This window comes from Manis javanica, chromosome 1 (assembly GCF_040802235.1).
Source record: "Manis javanica isolate MJ-LG chromosome 1, MJ_LKY, whole genome shotgun sequence".
Taxonomy (NCBI): Eukaryota; Metazoa; Chordata; class Mammalia; order Pholidota; family Manidae; genus Manis; species Manis javanica.
Window position 1 is genome coordinate 125,737,926 of NC_133156.1, and position 20,161 is coordinate 125,758,086.

General features: G+C 38.5%; 1 protein-coding gene across 1 annotated transcript in view; it reads left to right on the plus strand.

Moving 5' to 3' along the window:
- The window catches only part of GOLPH3 (golgi phosphoprotein 3), a 62,869-nt gene extending 43,180 nt beyond the window's left edge, over nucleotides 1–19,689 (plus strand). Inside the window, exons 3-4 of the mRNA XM_037001772.2 lie at nucleotides 371–485; nucleotides 17,772–19,689. Coding sequence (XP_036857667.1) covers nucleotides 371–485; nucleotides 17,772–18,196 — 540 coding nt within the window. The 3' untranslated portion in view covers nucleotides 18,197–19,689. The remainder of the gene's footprint in view (nucleotides 1–370; nucleotides 486–17,771) is intronic.
- The last annotated feature ends 472 nt before the right edge of the window (nucleotides 19,690–20,161 follow it).

Consider the following 20,161-nt stretch of genomic DNA (forward strand, 5'->3'; position numbering starts at 1 on the left):
TCACCTTTATCGTATATCGAATCCTTATCTATAAATAAAATGTTTCTGGAACTAATAACTGTTCATAAACAGTGAATTTCTGTATCAGATAGCCCAAGGTTTAGTAATGGAAGGAATTACAATGAGTATAAAATGTCCTAGTATTTTGCTTTACTAATCATTACACAGTAGTTTTATTTCATTCATGATTGTAGCTAGGTTAGGTTCAATACTGTGTTGCCTTAATACAGAAGTATATAAAATCTGAATGTTGATACTGCATGAATACATGGGGCTTTAAGTATGATGGATTATAAGTTTTTAACTTAAAGAGGTCAAGCCAGTAAAAAGGAATCAGTGGGTCATTTCATTCTTACTGCTTACATTTTAGGTGATCTGTAAGTCAGATGCTCCAACAGGTGATGTTCTTCTTGATGAAGCTCTAAAGCATGTTAAGGAGACTCAGCCTCCAGAAACGGTCCAGAATTGGATTGAATTACTTAGTGGTAAGCTTCTGCATGTAAACTAAAAACTGAATTCTGTTTGAAAGATTTTTTGTGAACGTTTAAAATCCTTTTTAAAGGAACTTAGACAAAATAGCCAAAAGCTTGTTTAGTTATTTAGGCACACTTGAAAGTTGTTAATCACTGAATGGAAAATTCGTGGTTTTTAAAATTTTATCCCCTTTAACAAGACGGAGCAGATGTTGAGTGAAATGTCATGTTCTTCTTTAGAGCTCCCATCATTCTTTATCAAAATTACCTCATGCTACCTTCTACTGGATAGGCTAGGTTAACCTGTGTCAACAAATAATCCCCAAACCTCAGTGGTTTAAAGCAAGTTTATTTCTCCCCCATGTTGTAAGTCAGTCACAGGCTGCTTCAGTCTCATGCTGGCAGCCAGGCGGATGGAGCCATCACCATCTATAGTCTGTCTCTCTTGTAAACAGGAGAGCATAGCAGATCATTCAGGCTCTAAGGTTCTGCTCAGAAATGACTTGTGGTTCAGATTTCATTGGTCAGAGCAAGTCACATGACCTTAAGTTGAAGGAGATAGGAAAGTGCTCCAGTAGGGAGGAGAATATGAATTTCTGGGTTGATAGTACTAGTGACTACATTCATACTAAGTTACTTGTGTATTTGTCTGATCTTCCAGGCAGAGAGCTGCTTGAGTATAGGACCTAAGTTATTTTGCTCTTTTTCTCCACTTAGGTAAAACATCGCTTCTGTATTATTATTTCATGTTCAGACATACTGTTCTTAGAGTAACTTTTAAAAACACTTGGACATTGTCAGAGATTGGTAATTAACGTGATGTAATTTTTTGTATTTGTAAATGAATAGTTTCTGAAATAATAGTCCTATTGTGAGGATGCTATCAGGAAAAGATTTTGAGTTTTTCATGTTTGTTTATTTAAAAATTGAATATACATACTCCATATTTAGCTAATAAGGCAATAATGGGCCCTTTACACTTAGGACAGGGTTCATTCTTCCTGCTTACTGATTGAGAACATAAGCTTATTAGCAAGGAATTTTTTTTTGACCACCCTTTTGTGGATTTTCTGATTAAAGTTTTTTTTACTTCATTGAGTAAGAACCTTTTAACTTGACCCATTTTTCCCCTTTTGTGCTTATACTAATTGGTATTGTCTTCAAATATAATTTCTTTTCCAGGGATCTTTAAAGTTACTTGCCCATTTAATGAAAGTTTGTTTGGTTAAAAGTAGATACCTATTCAGTGCATTCCAGTACTTCACAGTGCCTAGCACATTATCAGCTTTCTTCAGTAATGCCTCCCACTTAGGACTGAAGGCGAAATGTGGCCATTGAACAGACTCAGTGAGGGCATTAATGTTTAACTCTTTATGTTAAGTATTAGCAAATAAAAATTTTTTAGGTAAAAGTAGAAGTTACACTGTACTCTGATGTATCATTTTGTGCATTCTCTGGAGATGATAGATGTAAGTAATGACTTTGGGTCTTGCTCATGACAGTATTGCCGTCATTGGCCCATTACCACTTCTGGTAGTACACAAATTGTAATTTAAGTTCTCAACTGGCTCCAAGGAGGGTTTCTCAAAGTTGTTTTTACTTTATCGGCAGGTAAGAGTGCTAAAGCTCTTTTTATGGCATATAGTTGGTCTTACCTTAAAATTAATGTTACTGATACCCACTTTGGTGCCACTTAGCACTATTGAGGTGTTTTCAGATGCTCCATCCATTTTAAGTCTATCATCCATCATATGTACTAATGGCACATTGGGATATGGTTTATTAACGTGCCTTAGACCACTAAATTTCCTTTGACAGTTTATAAACCTATCATGTAAGTGACATGCAAAGAGGTTGAATCTCAACATTTAAGGTGGCTGTATACTTCTTAAATTTACCTGGTATGTAATATTTTATGAATGTAGCTTATCCATGCTCAGTATGTGCTAACTGAACTTGGTTATCAACCTAAAGTGCTGTTGGCACTGTTCTTCCTTGATTGAGGAGTGAAAAGAAGGCAGAAATCATAAGCTTTTCTCAAAATATTTAAATGTAATTAAGATTTTGTAAAAGTGTCCATTTGAATTAGGAATTTGAGTAAATGGCAAGGCTAATACTTAGAACAAGTTTTTTTTTTTTTGTTATTTAATATCCTGTGAAGTTTAGAATGGCTGTAACTGTCAGTGTTGCCTATAGCATTTCAGTTGCCTGTTCCTGACATAGATTAGGAATGACCCATACTTTCAGTGTAAAAGAAGGGAATCCAGAGAGTGGAAAACACATTTCTTTTAAGAAACCATTACTGCTCACCTAATGAAAGTACTGATAGCAATTTGTTAATTTTTTGTAAGCATTTTTAAAAATTGTGATAAAATGTACACAACATAACGTCTTAGCATTTTAACAATGTTTAAGGTGTTCTGTGGCCAGCTTGTTGATTTTTTTTTACACTTAGAAGTCACTGTTAACTTAAAAAAAATACTTAAATTGAAGTATGATTGATACACTTTTATATTAGTTTCAAGTATACAACACATTGGTTCAATAGTTACCCATATTACTAAATCCGCCCCCCCCCCCGACTAGTACAGCTGCTGTCTGTCAACATAGGAACATGTTACAGAATCATTGACTTCTCCATGCTGTACTGCTATCCCTGTGACCAAACTACATTATGATTGAATATTTTAGTGCCTCTTTATCCCCTTCGACCTCCCCACTCCTCCACCAACCCCTTTCCCATGGTAACCATTGGTCACTTCTCAGTGTCTATGAGTCTACTGCCATTTTTTTTGGTTCATTCTGTTTTGCTTTGTATTTGTATTGCACAAATAGGTGAAAGATGTGTCTTTCTCTGCCTGGCTTATATCACTGGGCATAATACCCTCTAGATCCATCCATGTTGTTGCAAATGGCAGGATTTCTTTTTTTTTTTAATAGTTGAATAATATTCCATTTTGTATATGTACCACATCTTTATCCATTCATCTATTGATGGACACTTAGATTGCTTCCATATCTTGGCTATCTAAATAATGCAGCAATAAACATAGGAGTACATCTTTTAGGATCAGGGATTTTGGTGTCTTCAGGTAAATTTCTAGAAGTGGAATTACTGTGTTAAATGGTATTTTTACTTTTAGTTTTTTGAGAACCCTGCATACTCCTTTCCACAGTGGCTTATACCAGTTGACATTGCTTCTGACAGTGTAGGAGGGTGTTGATTTTTAAATTTTTAAAAATGTTAGTTGCTTCAAGATAATGTGTGGTATCAGATTCCAGTTTTTGCAGCAGTACTGGCATAGGTATTTAAGTTTAATTTTTAAATTAAATTTAAAAAGTGCCTCCAAACCGAAAGAATCTTAAAATTCATTTGGGGGACATTTGTGTATTTCTTATAATTCTATAATTGATCAGAATTTAACAATATGATTTTCTGAAAGTAGCTGGAGGAGGAAGTGGTGCTTAGAATAGGCCTTTGAAGAGTAAGTATGACAGAGAAAGAAGGTGTTCTGTTGGGGAGAGTGGTAAAATCGATGACCTCTCCTTACTAGCTAAGTCTGTACTTGCTACTTTGATTTTCAAAACTATGTACTGTACTATATTGTTAAGGGATACATGTATAGGGGTTAAGATTGTATGTAAAGAAAAGAGAATGATTAACACAAGTTGGTCTGGTGGATACCTTTGGCAGAGAAGGTACACAGAGGCATCAAAGGCCCTAATAGAGGTTTCTTAGGGAGGTGATGCCTACAGGGTCCTGTGACTACTGTTTACACTATACCTGTCAAGGAGCTAACACTATCAGTGTATTTTAAACATTTATATATTTATGTATCTCTCATTAATTAAAAAATAAATATACATATATTTGAGGCAAAAACTTTTAATAAAGTTTAACGACTGCTTACTATCTAAAAATGTTTTTAGCTTTTTGAAATCTTAAGACATGTAGTTGATCAAGTTGGTCACAAGGTGTCACTAGATTGCCAAATGAGGGAATAAATCTGCTTTTAATTTTTTAACATGATGTCAAGGAAAATAGAAGTTTTTTTGTAGTGAAATTATGTAGGTACCTGCAGCATGTTGCTTTCACTGGAGTAGTTTGTTGGCCAGAGGACATAACCTTTGAAGAAAATCACCTCTCTGTATATACTCAAAAGTTCCTTTGTAAAAAGAGTGAACTGTAAATACATTATAAACATTTAAAATTTGCTTGCATAACAAAGTCTTTTCACATAGTGAATAATCTAGGAACTGCTGAATAACAATTTGGATCACAGTAACATCTTTTTTTTTTTTTTTTTTGAGAGGGCATCTCTCATATTTATTGATCAAATGGTTGTTAACAACAATAAAATTCAGTATAGGGGGGTCAATGCTCAATGTACAATCATTAATCCATCTCAAGCCTAATTCTCGTCAGTCTCCAATCTTCTGAAGCATAACGAACAAGTTCTTACATGGTGAACGAATTCTTACAGAGTGAATAAATTCTTACATGGTGAACAGTACAAGGGCAGTCATCACAGAAACTTTCGGTTTTGATCATGCAATATGACCTATAAACCATCAGGTCAAGTATGAATATTCATTTGATTTTTGTACTTGATTTATATGTTGATCCCACATTTCTCCTATTATTATTATTATTTTTATTTTTAATAAAATGCTGAAGTGGTAGGTAGATGCAAGATAAAGGTAGAAAACATAGTTTAGTGCTGTAAGAAGGCAAATGTAGATGATCAGATGATCAGGTGTGTGCCTATGGACTAAGTATTAATCCAGGCTAGACAAGGGCAGCAAGACATCCACGGATGCAGAAGATTTCTCTCAAAGCAGGGGGGGTGAGGTTCTGAGCCTCACCTCTGTTGATCCCCAAATTCTCACCTGATGGCCCCCCTGCGACTGTGCCTGTCTTAGGTTGTTCCTCCCTTGAGGAATCTTACCCGTCTCTGGCTAACCAGTCATCTTCCGGGGCCATACAGGGAAATGTAAAGTTGGTAAGTGAGAGAGAAGCCATATTGTTTGCAAAGGTTAGCTTTTTACTTCTTTGCAGATTTATGCCCTGTGGCTTCTATGCCCAGCACTTGTCTCGAGGTATCTTTACCACCTGGAGGAATTATGATACTCGGTAAATTCGATATGAGGCACGAATTCTATTTAAAGTTTGTAATTAGGAAGGAAGAAGAAAAGCTATAGATGTAGCATATGAAGGAAACTTGGGAGGATTGATTATTTCTTTGACATATCTTCTTGTATAGTACCTTAAGTATGTATAGGTTTTAAACTACTAACTAATTTGCACACACATATTGACATAATAGGAATACGGTGACATAAACAAAGCAAATCTATAATTACCAGCCATCTCCAGTGAAGCCAAGAAAACCATTTAGGCACCCTAGGCATTTGTGAAAATTTATCTATGATATGATGGATATTTTCCAACTGTACTCGAACCATCAGACAAATTAAAGCAGCCCATTTCTGGGATCTGTTCACATCCCATATGTTCTTTTAACCATAGATAGTCTATAGTCATGAGATTTTGGGGTGCTACAACTTGCACCCCTCCCAACTCCTGGTTGAGTTCCAACAGTACAGATCCAGTCAAATTCGTTGTCTCACTGTATGCACATGCCAGCCTAGACATCTCCCTCCTCCTTCTTATGGCAAGTCCAGGAGATGGTGGGCTGGATGCAGCCACAACTGCAGCATCGTCCGGATCCCTGTGGAGGCTTTTTGATGATCATCCCCCGGCACGAGTCCTCCAGAGAGTGCTGATGCCGGAAGCTCCTCCTCATATCGTATCTTAGTTCATTTTCTGGGTATCCAAGCTAGGCCTTGATCTTCTGCGTAGAAACAAACAGACCCTTTGCCCACACTTTGACATGCCCTCTATACCACTGTGCAGAACTCATTGGAGGTCAGCACACAGTAACTGCTTTTTTTTTTTTTTTTTTAATTAAGAGAAAGGAATATTATCAGAAAAGAGTACCTCCATAGCTGATCATCTGACACCCTTTAAGTGATCAACATTAAGGATATTTAAAGCATGCGTTGATCTTTGATTTACCAATAGTTTTATCCTGTTAAGGAGTAATCCCCCTTTTCTTTCTTTCTTTTTTTTTTTTTTTTAAATTTTTAATCTACACTTACCTGAAGAATACTATGTTTACTATGCTCTCCCCTATATCAGGTCCCCCCTAACAACCACATTACGGTTACTGTCCATCAGCTAAGCAAAATGTGGTAGAGTCACTACTTGTCCTCTCTGTGTTGTGCAGCCCACCCTCCCCTTTCTCCCTCCCCCCCATGCATGCTAATCTTAATACCCCCCTTCTTCTTCCCCCCCCTTATCCCTCCCTGCCCACCCATCCTCCCCAGTTCCTTTCCCTTTGGTACCTGTTAGTCCATTTTTGGGTTCTGTAATTCTGCTGCTGTTTTGTTCCTTCAGTTTTTCCTTTGTTCCTATACTCCTCAGATGAGTGAAATCATTTGGTATTTCTCTTTCTCCGCTTGGCTTATTTCACTGAGCATAATACTCTCCAGCTCCATCCATGTTGCTGCAAATGGTTGGATTTTTCCACTTCTTATGGCTGAGTAGTATTCCATTGTGTATATGTACCACATCTTCTTTATCCATTCATCTACAGATGGACATTTAGGTTGCTTCCAATTCTTGGCTATTGTAAATAGTGCTGCGATAAACATAGGAGTGCATCTGTCTTTCTCAAACTTGATTGCTGCGTTCTTAGGGTAAATTCCTAGGAGTGGAATTCCTGGGTCAAATGGTAGGTCTGTTTTGAGCATTTTGATGCACCTCCATACTGCTTTCCACAATGGTTGAACTAATTTACATTCCCACCAGCAGTGTAGGAGGGTTCCCCTTTCTCCACAGCCTCGCCAACATTTGTTGTTCTTTGTCTTTTGGATGGCAGCTATCCTTACTGGTGTGAGGTGATACCTCATTGTAGTTTTAATTTGCATTTCTCTGATAATTAGCGATGTGGAGCATCTTTTCATGTGTCTCTTGGCCATCTGTATTTCTTTTTTGGAGAACTGTCTGTTCAGTTCCTCTGCCCATTTTTTAATTGGGTTATTTGTTTTTTGTTTGTTGAGGCGTGTGAGCTCTTTATATATTCTGGACGTCAAGCCTTTATCAGATCTGTCATTTTCAAATATATTCTCCCATACTGTAGGGTTCCTTTTTGTTCTATTGATGGTGTCTTTCGCTGTACAGAAGCTTTTCAGCTTAATGTAGTCCCACTTGCTCATTTTTGCTGTTGTTTTCCTTGCCCGGGGAGATATGTTCAAGAAGAGATCACTCATGTTTATGTCTAAGAGGTTTTTGCCTATGTTTTTTTCCAAGAGTTTAATGGTTTCGTGACTTACATTCAGGTCTTTGATCCATTTTGAGTTTACCTTTGTATATGGGGTTAGACAATGGTCCAGTTTCATTCTCCTACATGTAGCTGTCCAGTTTTGCCAGCACCATCTGTTGAAGAGACTGTCATTTTGCCATTGTATGTCCATGGCTCCTTTATCAAATATTAATTGACCATATATGTTTGGGTTAATTTCTGGGGTCTCTAATCTGTTCCACTGGTCTGTGGCTCTGTTCTTGTGCCAGTAACAAATTGTCTTGATTACTATGGCTTTGTAGTAGAGCTTGAAGTTGGGGAGTGAGATCCCCCCTACTTTATTCTTCTTTTTCAGGATTGCTTTGGCTATTCGGGGTCTTTGGTGTTTCCATATGAATTTTTGAATTATTTGTTCCAATTCATTGAAGAATGTTGCTGGTAATTTGAGAGGGATTGCATCAAATTTGTATATTGCTTTCGGCAGGATGGCCATTTTGACGATATTAATTCTTCCTAGCCATGAGCATGGGATGAGTTTCCATTTATTAGTGTCCCCTTTAATTTCTCTTAAGAGTGACTTGTAGTTTTCAGAGTATAAGTCTTTCACTTCCTTGGTTAGGTTTATTCCTAGGTATTTTATTCTTTTTGATGCAATGGTGAATGGAATTGTTTTCCTGATTTCTCTTTCTATTGATTCGTTGTTAGTGTATAGGAAAGCTACAGATTTCTGTGTGTTGATTTTGTATCCTGCAACTTTGCTGTATTCCGATATCAGTTCTAGTAGTTTTGGAGTGGAGTCTTTAGGGTTTTTTATGTACAGTATCATATCATCTGCAAATAGTGACAGTTTAACTTCTTCTTTACCAATCTGGATTCCTTGTATTTCTTTGTTTTGTCTGATTGCCGTGGCTAGGACCTCCAGTACTATGTTAAATAACAGTGGGGAGAGTGGGCATCCCTGTCTGGTTCCCGATCTCAGTGGAAATGCTTTCAGCTTCTCGCTGTTCAGTATAATGCTGGCTGTGGGTTTATCATATATGGCCTTTATTATGTTGAGGTACTTGCCCTCTATTCCCATTTTGCTGAGAGTTTTTATCATGAATGGATGTTGAATTTTGTCAAATGCTTTTTCAGCATCTATGGAGATGATCATGTGGTTTTTGTCTTTCTTTTTGTTGATGTGGTGGATGATGTTGATGGATTTTCGAATGTTGTACCATCCTTGCATCCCTGGGATGAACCCCACTTGGTCATGGTGTATGATCCTTTTGATATACTGTTGAATTCTGTTTGCTAATATTTTATTGAGTATTTTTGCATCTACGTTCATCAGGGATATTGGTCTGTAATTTTCTTTTTTGGTGGGGTCTTTGCCTGGTTTTGGTATTAGGGTGATGTTGGCTTCATAGAATGAGTTTGGGAGTATTCCCTCTTCTTCTATTTTGTGGAACACTTTAAGGAGAATGGGTATTATGTCTTCTCTGTGTGTCTGATAAAATTCCGAGGTAAATCCGTCCGGCCCCGGGGTTTTGTTCTTGGGTAGTTTTTTGATTACTGTTTCAATTTCTTTGCTTGTAATTGGTTTGTTTAACTTTTGTGTTTCTTCCTTGGTCAGTCTTGGGAGGTTGTATTTTTCTAGGAAGTTGTCCATTTCTTCTAGGTTTTCCAGCTTGTTGGCATATAGGTTTTCATAGTAGTCTTTAATAATTCTTTGTATTTCTGTGGAGTCTGTCGTGATTTTTCCATTCTCATTTCTGATTATGTTGATTTGTGTTGACTCTCTTTTTCTCTTAATAAGTTGGGCTAGAGGCTTATCTATTTTGTTTATTTTCTCAAAGAACCAGCTCTTGGTTTCGTTGATTTTTGCTATTGTTTTATTCTTCTCAATTTTGTTTATTTCTTCTCTGATCTTTATTATGTCCCTCCTTCTGCTGACTTTAGGCCTCATTTGTTCTTCTTTTTCCAGTTTTAATAATTGTGATGTTAGACTATTCATTTGGGATTGTTCTTCCTTCTTCAAGTGTGCCTGGATTGCTATATACTTTCCTCTTAAGACTGCTTTCGCTGCATCCCACAGAAGTTGGGGCTTAGTGTTGTTGTTGTCATTTGTTTCTATATATTCCTTGATCTCTATTTTGATTTGTTCATTGATCCATTGATTATTTAGTAGCATGTTGTTAAGCCTCCATGTGTTTGTGAGCCTTTTTGTTTTCTTTGTAGAATTTATTTCTACTTTCATACCTTTGTGGTCTGAAAAATTGGTTGGTAGAATTTCAATATTGTGGAATTTACTGAGGCTCTTTTTGTGAGCTAGTATGTGGTCTATTCTGGAGAATGTTCCATGTGCACTTGAGAAGAATGTATATCCTGTTGCTTTTGGATGTAAAGTTCTATAGATGTCTATTAGGTCCATCTGTTCTAGTGTGTTGTTCAGTGCCTGTGTGTCTTTACTTATTTTCTGCCCGGTGGATCTATCCTTTGGGGTGAGTGGTGTGTTGAAGTCTCCTACAATGAATGCACTGCAGTCTATTTCCCTCTTTAGTTCTGTTAGTATTTGCTTCACATATGCTGGTGCTCCTGTATTGGGTGCATATATATTTAGAATGGTTATATCCTCTTGTTGGACTAAGCCCTTTATCATTATGTAGTGGCCTTCTTTATCTCTTGTTACTTTCTTTGTTTTGAAGTCTATTTTGTGTGATATTAGTACTGCAACCCCTGCTTTCTTCTCACTGTTGTTTGCCTGAAATATGTTTTTCCATCCCTTGACTTTTAGTCTATGCTTATCTTTGGGTTTAAGGTGAGTTTCTTGTAAGCAGCATATAGATGGGTCTTGCTTTTTTATCCATTCTATTACTCTATGTCTTTTGATTGGTGCATTAAGTCCATTTACATTTAGGGTGACTATTGAAAGATATGTACTTATTGCCATTGCAGGCTTTAGATTCGTGGTTACCAAAGGTTCAAGGTTAGCTTCTTTAGTATCTTACTGCCTAACTTAGCTCGCTTATTGAGCTGTTATATACACTGTCTGGAGAGTCTTTTCTTCTCTCCCTTCTTATTCCTCCTCCTCCCTTCTTCATATGTTGTGTGTTTTGTTCTGTGCTCTTTTTAGGGGTGCTCCCATCTAGAGCAGTCCCTGTAGGATGCCCTGTAGAGGTGGTTTGTGGGAAGCAAATTCCCTCAGCTTTTGCTTGTCTGGGAATTGTTTGATCCCACCATCATATTTAAATGATAGTCGTGCTGGATACAGTATCCTTGGTTCAAGGCCCTTCTGTTTCATTGCATTAAGTATATCATGCCATTCTCTTCTGGCCTGTAGGGTTTCTGTTGAGAAGTCTGATGTTAGCCTGATTGGTTTTCCTTTATAGGTGACCTTTTTCTCTCTAGCTGCCTTTAAAACTCTTTCCTTGTCCTTGATCCTTGCCATTTTAATTATTATGTGTCTTGGTGTTGTCCTCCTTGGATCCTTTCTGTTGGGGGTTCTGTATAATTCCATGGTCTGTTCGATTATTTCCTCCCCCAGTTTGGGGAAGTTTTCAGCAATTATTTCTTCAAAGACACTTTCTATCCCTTTTCCTCTTTCTTCCTCTTCTGGTATCCCTATAATACGAATGTTTTTCCTTTTGTATTGGTCACATATTTCTCTTAGTGTTGTTTCATTCCTGGAGATCCTTTTATCTCTCTCTATGTCAGCTTCTATACGTTCCTGTTCTCTGGCTTCTATTCCTTCAATGGCCTCTTGCATCTTATCCATTCTGCTTATAAATCCTTCCAGGGATTGTTTCACTTCTGTGATCTCTTTCCTGACATCTGTGATCTCCGTCCGGACTTCATCCCACTGCTCTTGCATTTTTCTCTGCATCTCATCCCACTGCTCTTGCATTTTTCTCTGCATCTCATCCCATTGCTCTTGCATTTTTTTCTGCATCTCTGTCAGCATGTTCATGATTTTTATTTTGAATTCTTTTTCAGGAGGACTAGTTAGGTCTGTCTCCTTCTCAGGTGTTGTCTCTGTGGTCTTTGTCTGCCTGTAGTTTTGCCTTTTCATGGTGATAGAGATAGTCTGCAGAGCTGGTACAAGTGACCGCTGGAAGAGCTTCCCTTCTTGTTGGTTTGTAGCCTTTTCCTGGGAGAATAGCGACCTCTAGTGGCTTGTGCTGGGCAGCTGTGCGCAGACAGGGCTTCTGCTTCCTGCCCAGTTGCTTTGGGGTTTATCTCCACTGTTGCTGTGGGCTTGGCCTGGCTGGGGCTGTTCCTCCAAAATGGTGGAGCCCCGTTAGAGGGGGAGCAGCCAGGAGACTATTTATCTCCGTAAGGGGCCTCTGTGCTCCCTGCTGCCCAGGGGGTTAGAGTGCCCAGAGATCCCCAGATTCCCTGCTTCTGGTCTAAGTGACCTGTCCTGCCCCTTTAAGATTTCCAAAAAGCACTCTCCAAACCAAAACAACAACAGCAACAATGAGAGAGGGAACAGAAAGGAAAAAAAAAAGAAAAAACACGCGATTTTTTTTTTTTTTCCTCAGGTGCCGGTCCCAGGCACCCGCGCACTGGTCCTGCTGCCCTGTCTCCCTAGCACCAGGGTCCCTGTCCTTTCAAGGCTTCCAAAAAGCACCCACCCACCGGTCCCGCAGGGAAGGAACGCTCAATATTCTTGGTCCTCAGGCACTGGTCCCACGCACCCGCTCACCAGTCCCGCCGCCCTGCCTCCCTAGCACCGGGGTCCCTGTCCCTTCAAGGCTTCCAAAAAGCACTTGGCAAAAAGTGAGAAAAAAAAGGGGAAAAACGCGCGATTTCTTCCGTCCTCAGGTGCTGGTCTCAGGCACCCACCCACCGGTCCCACAGGGAAAAATGCGGGATATTCTTTGTCCTCAGGTGCCGGTCCCAGGCACCCGCTCACCAGTCCCGCCGCCCTGCCTCCCTAGCACCGGGGTCCCTGTCCCTTTTAGGCTTCCAAAAAGCACTCGCAGAAAAGAGAAAAAAAAAAGGAGAAAAACGCGCGATTTCCTCTGTCCTCAAGTGCCGGTCTCAGGCACCCGCCCACCGGTCCCGCAGGGAAAAACGGGGGATATTCTTTGTCCTCAGGCGCCGGTCCCAGCCACCCGCTCACCAGTCCCGCCACCGTGCCTCCCTAGCACTGGGGTCCCCGTCCCTTCAAGGCTTCCAAAAAGCGCTTGCCAAAAAGAGAAAAAAAAAAAAGGGGAAAAACGCGCGACCTCCTCCGTCCTCAGGCACCGGTCTCAGGCACCCGCCCCCAGGTCTCGCAGGGAGAAACGCGGGATATTCTTTGTCCTCCGGCGCCGTTCCCAGGCACCTCCTCACCGGTCCCGCCACCCTGCCTCCCCAGCAACGGGGGCCCGTCCCTCTAAGGCTTCCAAAAAGCGCTCGCCAAAAAAAAAAACTGCTCCGGTTTCTCTCCACCCGCCGGGAGCCGGGGGGAGGGGCGCCTGGGTCCCGCCGGGCTGGGGCTTTTATCTTACCCCCTTCACAAGGCGCTGGGTTCTTGCAGGTGTGGATGTGGTCTGGATGTTGTCCTGTGTCCTGTGGTCTCTATTTTAGGAAGATTTTTCTTTGTTATATTTTCATAGCTCTATGTGTTTTTGGGAGGAGATTTCCACTGCTCTACTCACGCCGCCATCTTGGCTCCCTCCACAGTAACATCTTTTAATTTAGAAGTTTGAACACTAATTCATCAGGCATTTATTACAAAGCATTCATTCAAAAGGTATTTGATAGCTTAAATTGAAGCAGCTAAATCTTTAGTAGGTAGTAGAGATCAAACCTTTACTGTGTCTTTACTCACCCAACTATCTTCCTCCCATTCCAATTTATAATGGTGTCTTGAGTATGCTAATATGACTTTATTCTTTGGATTTAGCTTAATTTGATTCTTTTAAAAATATAAGGCAGTAATGTCAGGAGATCAAGATGCTTTGACCACTGTATTTTTTGGGGGGGGGTGCCAAAAAAAGTATTCAACATTTGCACATTGCCTACGCTCTTTCAGCATTTTGCTTGAGAGAGTTCTTCATTTTTTCACGTATCTGAGGAGATCTGAAGAACAGTCTTGTTAGAGTGAACACAGAAGGTTTGCCCTTTTCAGGAAACTGCTACAAAAGAAGATGATGTCTGAGGCCCTTTTTATTATTTTCTCTGAGGCAGAAATGATTGCTCATAAGAAGGTCTAATCATAAATGGAACGCCTTATTTGAAGGTGTGTCTGTGTTCAGGCACTTCTTGTTTTTTTAGTAGCAACAGTAAGTTGTAAGTTCACGTATTTTGGAATTGAAATTTCCTACAGGAACTTGGTAAGCATTACTTGTTCCATTGTGGATAAGGTGTGGATAAACCTTTATATGACTTCAATATAATAGTAAGTTATAAACTACTAATCACATTTATTTCCCATGAGAAAGAAAAACAAATCATTGCTTAGTAGCATTAGAGGGATTTTTGTGTGTTTTTAAGTCTGCAAAGAGAAATTTAACTATGGGCTTCTCAGAATAGGCTTTTTTTTTCTCCTCCTGTTTTTGGGGTATAGGTAGCCAAGATAGTCTCCAAGGCATCGGGTACCTTCCTGTTGGACTACTGAGTTGCAGGGAATACTACTAGTTTGATAATTGACAATTTGGTATAAGTATACTTAGTTATTAATCTTAGAGTCTGAACTGTAGTTTTTTGTGGGCTTTTACATAAATTTGGCTACAATTATTTTATATTTATTAGTTTAAATTTCCAAAGTAAGTTAAGAATGTCAGAAAACAAAAATGTTGCCAATTCTAGCATAGTGTATCAGGCTGCCCACTACATGCCAATGACATTAGAAAACAGACCCAAACTGTCTGGTGAAAGGTGTAGCAGGCAGGCATTCGTTGGTTAGGGTGGTTGGGTGGACAGTTGGGTTGGTACAGTAATTAGAAAAGTGGAAATATTAACACCTTTGAAATATTTTGTGTTTCCTTTCCAGAGTTCATTATATTCTGCATTTAATTGTTGCCTATTCATAATGTCTTTTCTGCCTGGAGTGCAGGCTCCTCTTTCATAGGATGTTGAGACTTGCTGGATTTCAAGATACACCTTGAAAGTTCTTTCCCAGAATACCCCTTAACATCAAAGTCAAGTGATTTCTTACTCCTCTGGGCTCTTCATTCATACTGTTTTTATGGCTCTGTTTCACATGTAATTCTAGCCAGGATAGTTAGTTGCATTATGAATTTGTTTCTTTAGCTTTATTTTAAATTCCTACAGTGAGCAATATGTCTTAATTAGGTTTGTATTGTCAATTTGTAATATTTTTAGACCATTAAATCAGTACATTGTTTCTGCCAAAATTCTGATTCTACATATGGATAAATAATAGCTAACATTTTTATTGGGAGCTTACCATGTACCAGGTTCTGTTCTTAAATTTACAGATGTGGAAACAGACAAATAGAAAGGTTAAGAAACCTTGGTCAGGGTTGCACAGCTAGGAAATGACCAACTTGGAATTTGGCTCCAGAGCTTGCTGTTAGAACTTGTTATGAGTTAATGCTTTGTCAAGTTAGCTTAATGATTTTTTAACATTAAGTGTAGGTATGGGCTTGTTTAACACCAGAAATTGAAATAAGTAGTATTTCCTTTATTATTGAATTATGCTATCTTTTATACTACTAGGGTTTTTAATCTGATTGGGCCCCAAATATATTTCAGTTCTTTAAGTTTTTGAAGTTACCAAGGAAATTGAATGAATGATTGTTTTTCTTTTATGGAAGCTGATTTGCCAGGGGTTTTTATATGAATATCTTAGGTTTTCTTTAAATGTGGGAGGTGCTTCAGTTTAGTTATAATTCGTGATACCAGCCTTCATTGTTTGACAGTTTTTTTCTCAAGTCTCTTGTTGTACAGAGTGAAACACAAAATACAAAATAGAAGTTCCAGATAATTAAAAAAAAAAAATGAATTTTTCTCATTGCATTCATGTTTCCCTTTAAATTATTTAGCTATTTATAATAGCCTCATTATAAGTTCTTGTCTGTCAGTTCTACCATCTCTGTCATTTCTGGGTCATGTCTGATTTGGTTGACTGTTCTATTAATTTTTTTCCCCTTAGATTTGGGTCACATTTTCCCACTTCACTGTCTAGTAATTTTTTATTGGAAATGGGACATTGTGAATGCTATGTTGTTGAGTGCTGAATTTTGTTGCCTTTCTTTAAAGAGTATTGACATTTGTTTTGGTAGGCAGTTATTTATGGATCAGCATGTTTTTAAGCTTTTTTTAGGCCAGGTGTAGAGTAACTTTTACTCAAGGGCTAGTTTAGCCCTGCTACTGAAGTGTGCTTCTTCCTGAATCCCTTCTGAATGTCCTGGTTCAGTGAGACCTTTTCATTCAGGCTGATTGGCACTGGGATTTTCCTCAGCCCTGTGTGAACTCTTGGAATGATTCCGCTTACAGCTTCCTGGTAGCTACCCTCTCTGCCTGGCCTTGCAGAGTTTCTCAGCTTAACATGTGTGGCTTTGTTTTCAGCCACACTCAAGGGAACACAGGGCAGATTTCTAGAGCTCTTACTCTGCATAGCTCCCTTCTCCAATCCTCTGCCTTAGCCACCTCGAACTCTAATCTCGGCCTTTTTGTCAGTGTGACTCCTGTGTTCTGCCTAAAGTCTTGTCCTCCTGCTGCCTGGGGTGTGCCTTCCAGTGGTGAGCTTAGGCAGGAGTGGGCTTCAGGTTGGGTTGCTCTCAAGGGTCACAGTTCTAGGCTGCCTTTTGACTAGCATCTGAAAACAGTTTCATATATTTTATCCAGATTTCTAATTGTTTAAGGTCAGAGGGCAAGTCCAGGACTGATTAATCTATCAGAGCCCCATATTCTTCAGTGTTGTTATTTTCTAATACAATTTTGTCTGTGGTCAACTATATAGTAATATGCTTTAGAACAGTGTGGCCCATTAGAACTCTTTCTGTGCTGACCAGTCAGTAGCCATTAGGCACACTTGGCTGTTGAGCTCTTGAAATGTGGCTAGTGCCGTTGAGGAATTTTTTTATTAATTTAAATTTAATATCCCCATGTGGTTAATGGCTTCTGTAGGGTACAGTACAGTTTGTTTTCTCTCTTGTATTATAAAATTTCAACTTTATATCTTTTGTATATAATAAAAGTACCTGTGGCTGATCTTTAATAATGTCTCAATTTAGAAAGTTACTATAGTATTTTTTCACATTATAAAAATAGATGTTTCTTGGAGTTCATTTGGGAAATAACAAAGTACACAAAAAAATTTATCACATATAATCCCAAAGAAAAACCAAGATTAGCATTTTGGTCTATTATCTTCCAGTCTTCTATAAAGAAAGAAAGAAATTACTTGGTTTTATTTTCAGTTATTCTGTGTTGAAAGGAAATGTGCATAGATGACAGATTAAATTGTGAAAATGTTTTGTCCCTCTGGAATTAGCTTTATATTATTTGTTATCAAAGACCAGCATTGCTTCAACAGGCTTTCCTGGCTTTATAGGTCAGGTATATATGTATATATAGCAGTTTCAGGAATAGCATATTAATCAGGAAACCTTTTTTGTGGGGTGTTTGTTGCAGATTGGTGTTTAACAGAAAAAAAAACATTTTATTTTGCTGTTGACTCCATTTTGACAACAGCTGGAGAGAGGCCAAACATAATTTAAAATTTGCTCATTTCTACACTAGGGTAACTGGTTTGAAGACTGTTCTCAGTTTGGTTATTTGAATAACCTGTACCTGAAAATGTGCCAGGTGCTTAGAATCCAAAGGCCTGCCCCTCCAGAGATTCATGGTTTAGTTGGCAAGAAAACTTGATTAGATTTTCTTCTGTTTCTCTGGAGGAAAAAAAATCAAATCTTACTGTTCATTTTGACAGTATAAAAGTTTATAATTAGCAGATAATACTTATTTCTAACTTTTGAAATCTTCTGTTTAGGTGAGACATGGAATCCATTAAAGTTGCATTATCAATTAAGAAATGTGAGAGAACGATTAGCTAAAAACCTGGTGGAAAAGGGTGTATTGACAACAGAGAAACAGAACTTCCTACTTTTTGACATGACGACGCATCCCCTCACCAACAACAACATTAAGCAGCGTCTCATCAAGAAGGTGCAGGAAGCTGTGCTTGACAAGTGGGTGAATGACCCACACCGCGTGGACAAGCGCCTGCTGGCCCTCATCTACCTGGCCCACGCTTCGGATGTTCTGGAGAATGCTTTCGCTCCCCTTCTAGATGAGCAATACGATTTGGCCACCAAGAGAGTGCGGCAGCTCCTCGACCTGGATCCCGAAGTGGAATGTCTGAAAGCTGGCACCAACGAGGTGCTATGGGCAGTGGTGGCGGCCTTCACCAAGTAGCCCTGCTTGGGGTGAAGGGTTCTTCCTCCCGTGTAAACCAGTAGATTCTCTTCTCTTGACTTCTGGTTTTCTGCAGTTTGTACTTTCCACACTGCAATTGGCTTTTGTTTTATGAAATGGTGGGTGGCTTTTACTTTTTTGTATGTATACAGGATTCTGCTGGTACGAGAGGCCTTCCTCTTTCTGTTTTAAAAAAATTTTACTGCCATATTGGCATTCCATTCCTTGTTGCCATTCTCACTGTTACCTGTTTTGGGTTTCTGGCGTGCTTTGACTTCAGAGTACCTCCAGTCTCCTCACATGCACATCTTTCGGATTACCTCAGGTTGAGTTTCTCCCACATGTGCACATACATCTAGCGTTCTGCCTACAATTCAGACGAAAAGTCACAACAAGGCCTTTAACTCACCAAAGGTAAATATCTGTATCTATTAGGACATTTTATATACATAGACCTCAGTTGAGATGTATACTTAGCAAAATTATTTTTAAATTGAAACAACACAGTAAATAATATAAAATGCCCCATGGATTTTGCTTCCCATGTATATCTACTGTATTATTACATTTATATAATTTTAACTGTTAAATCATAAAGGTCCAGTTGTTTCACAAAGCCAGTTTTGGATGGGCTGCATTCCAGTTATGCTGTATATAGTTGGAATTATATATAAATTGCCCCTTCTTCTGGCCACCCTGCCTCCATCTTAGTATTTTGCAAGATTTAATTAATTGTACACCTGGTGCCCTTACTTGCTTCAGTCATTCTTATTTGATGGCAAAATAGACCTCTCATCATTGAAGGAGAAAGAAAAGATTTGTGTCTGATCGGTCCCAAGATTTTTTGAGCTGTGCCATTCATGGTACTCTTTGCACCTCCTTTTGGAATTTCTTTTGGTCTCGGTGTTCTTTTCATTTCTATAGGGAAGAGGCTTGTGACCAGTACTAATCTTGAGTACAGTTTCTGCTTTTTCTGTCCACAAGTTAATTAATGTCTGCTCTTAAATGTCATTTATCTACTCATACTTTCTTGGGGTAAAAAAAATCAAATGTCAGTCGTAGCAGATGTTGCATGTAAATTGTTAGCAAGTAATGACTGCAACTCAGACGATTAGGAACTTTGTAACAGAAAGCTCTGCTATGTTTTAATTTTTATATACAATTATGATAATTAGCACATTGTAAGAATATAATCCTTTGCTTTTTAAAATTTATTTTTACTATTTCTTTATCACTGTTTATTGTATCACCATTGGTTTCACAATGTAAATACTACATATTGAGCAAATTAAATGTCAGATTTTTTATTATCATAGTTCATGTTGATAGTTGGGCTTTCAGGTGTTTAGAGATTTTTTTGGTTAACATTCAATGCAAAAGTACTAGATGGTGTATAACTCTAGACTTGAATTTTAAGGGATTCCCTAATATGTATACTATCTTTTTATCTGAAGTAATAAATAAACTATGATCTTGAAAGTGCCTGAATCAGAGCAAGCATGTTGTTTGTATTTTTGTATTCTGCCTTAGTTTTCTCTGTACCAAAGTTTTACATAGCATAGTGTGGTAATATTTCATTGCAGGGGGTGGGAGAGTTTTTCTAACAGGGCCAGATAGTAAATATTTTAGGCGTTATGTACCATATATGAATATGGTATTGCAACTACTCAACTCTGCTTCTTGAAAGTTACCATAGACAATACAAATAAATGAGTGAGACTGTGTTCTAGTGAAGCTTTACAAAAACAGGCAGCTGGCAGTGGGCAACAGTTTGCCAGTCCCTGTTTTAATGCTTGTAAAAATACATTTCCTATACATTATAATAATCTCCTTTACCTCCAAAAATGACACTGCTGGTGGTAATTATATACAGAAACTACTTATCTATAGTTTCTTCCCATAAAATGGTATTTGAAACTGTTATTAGCATCCTCGAATTTCTTTTTGGGTGAAGATTTACTGTTT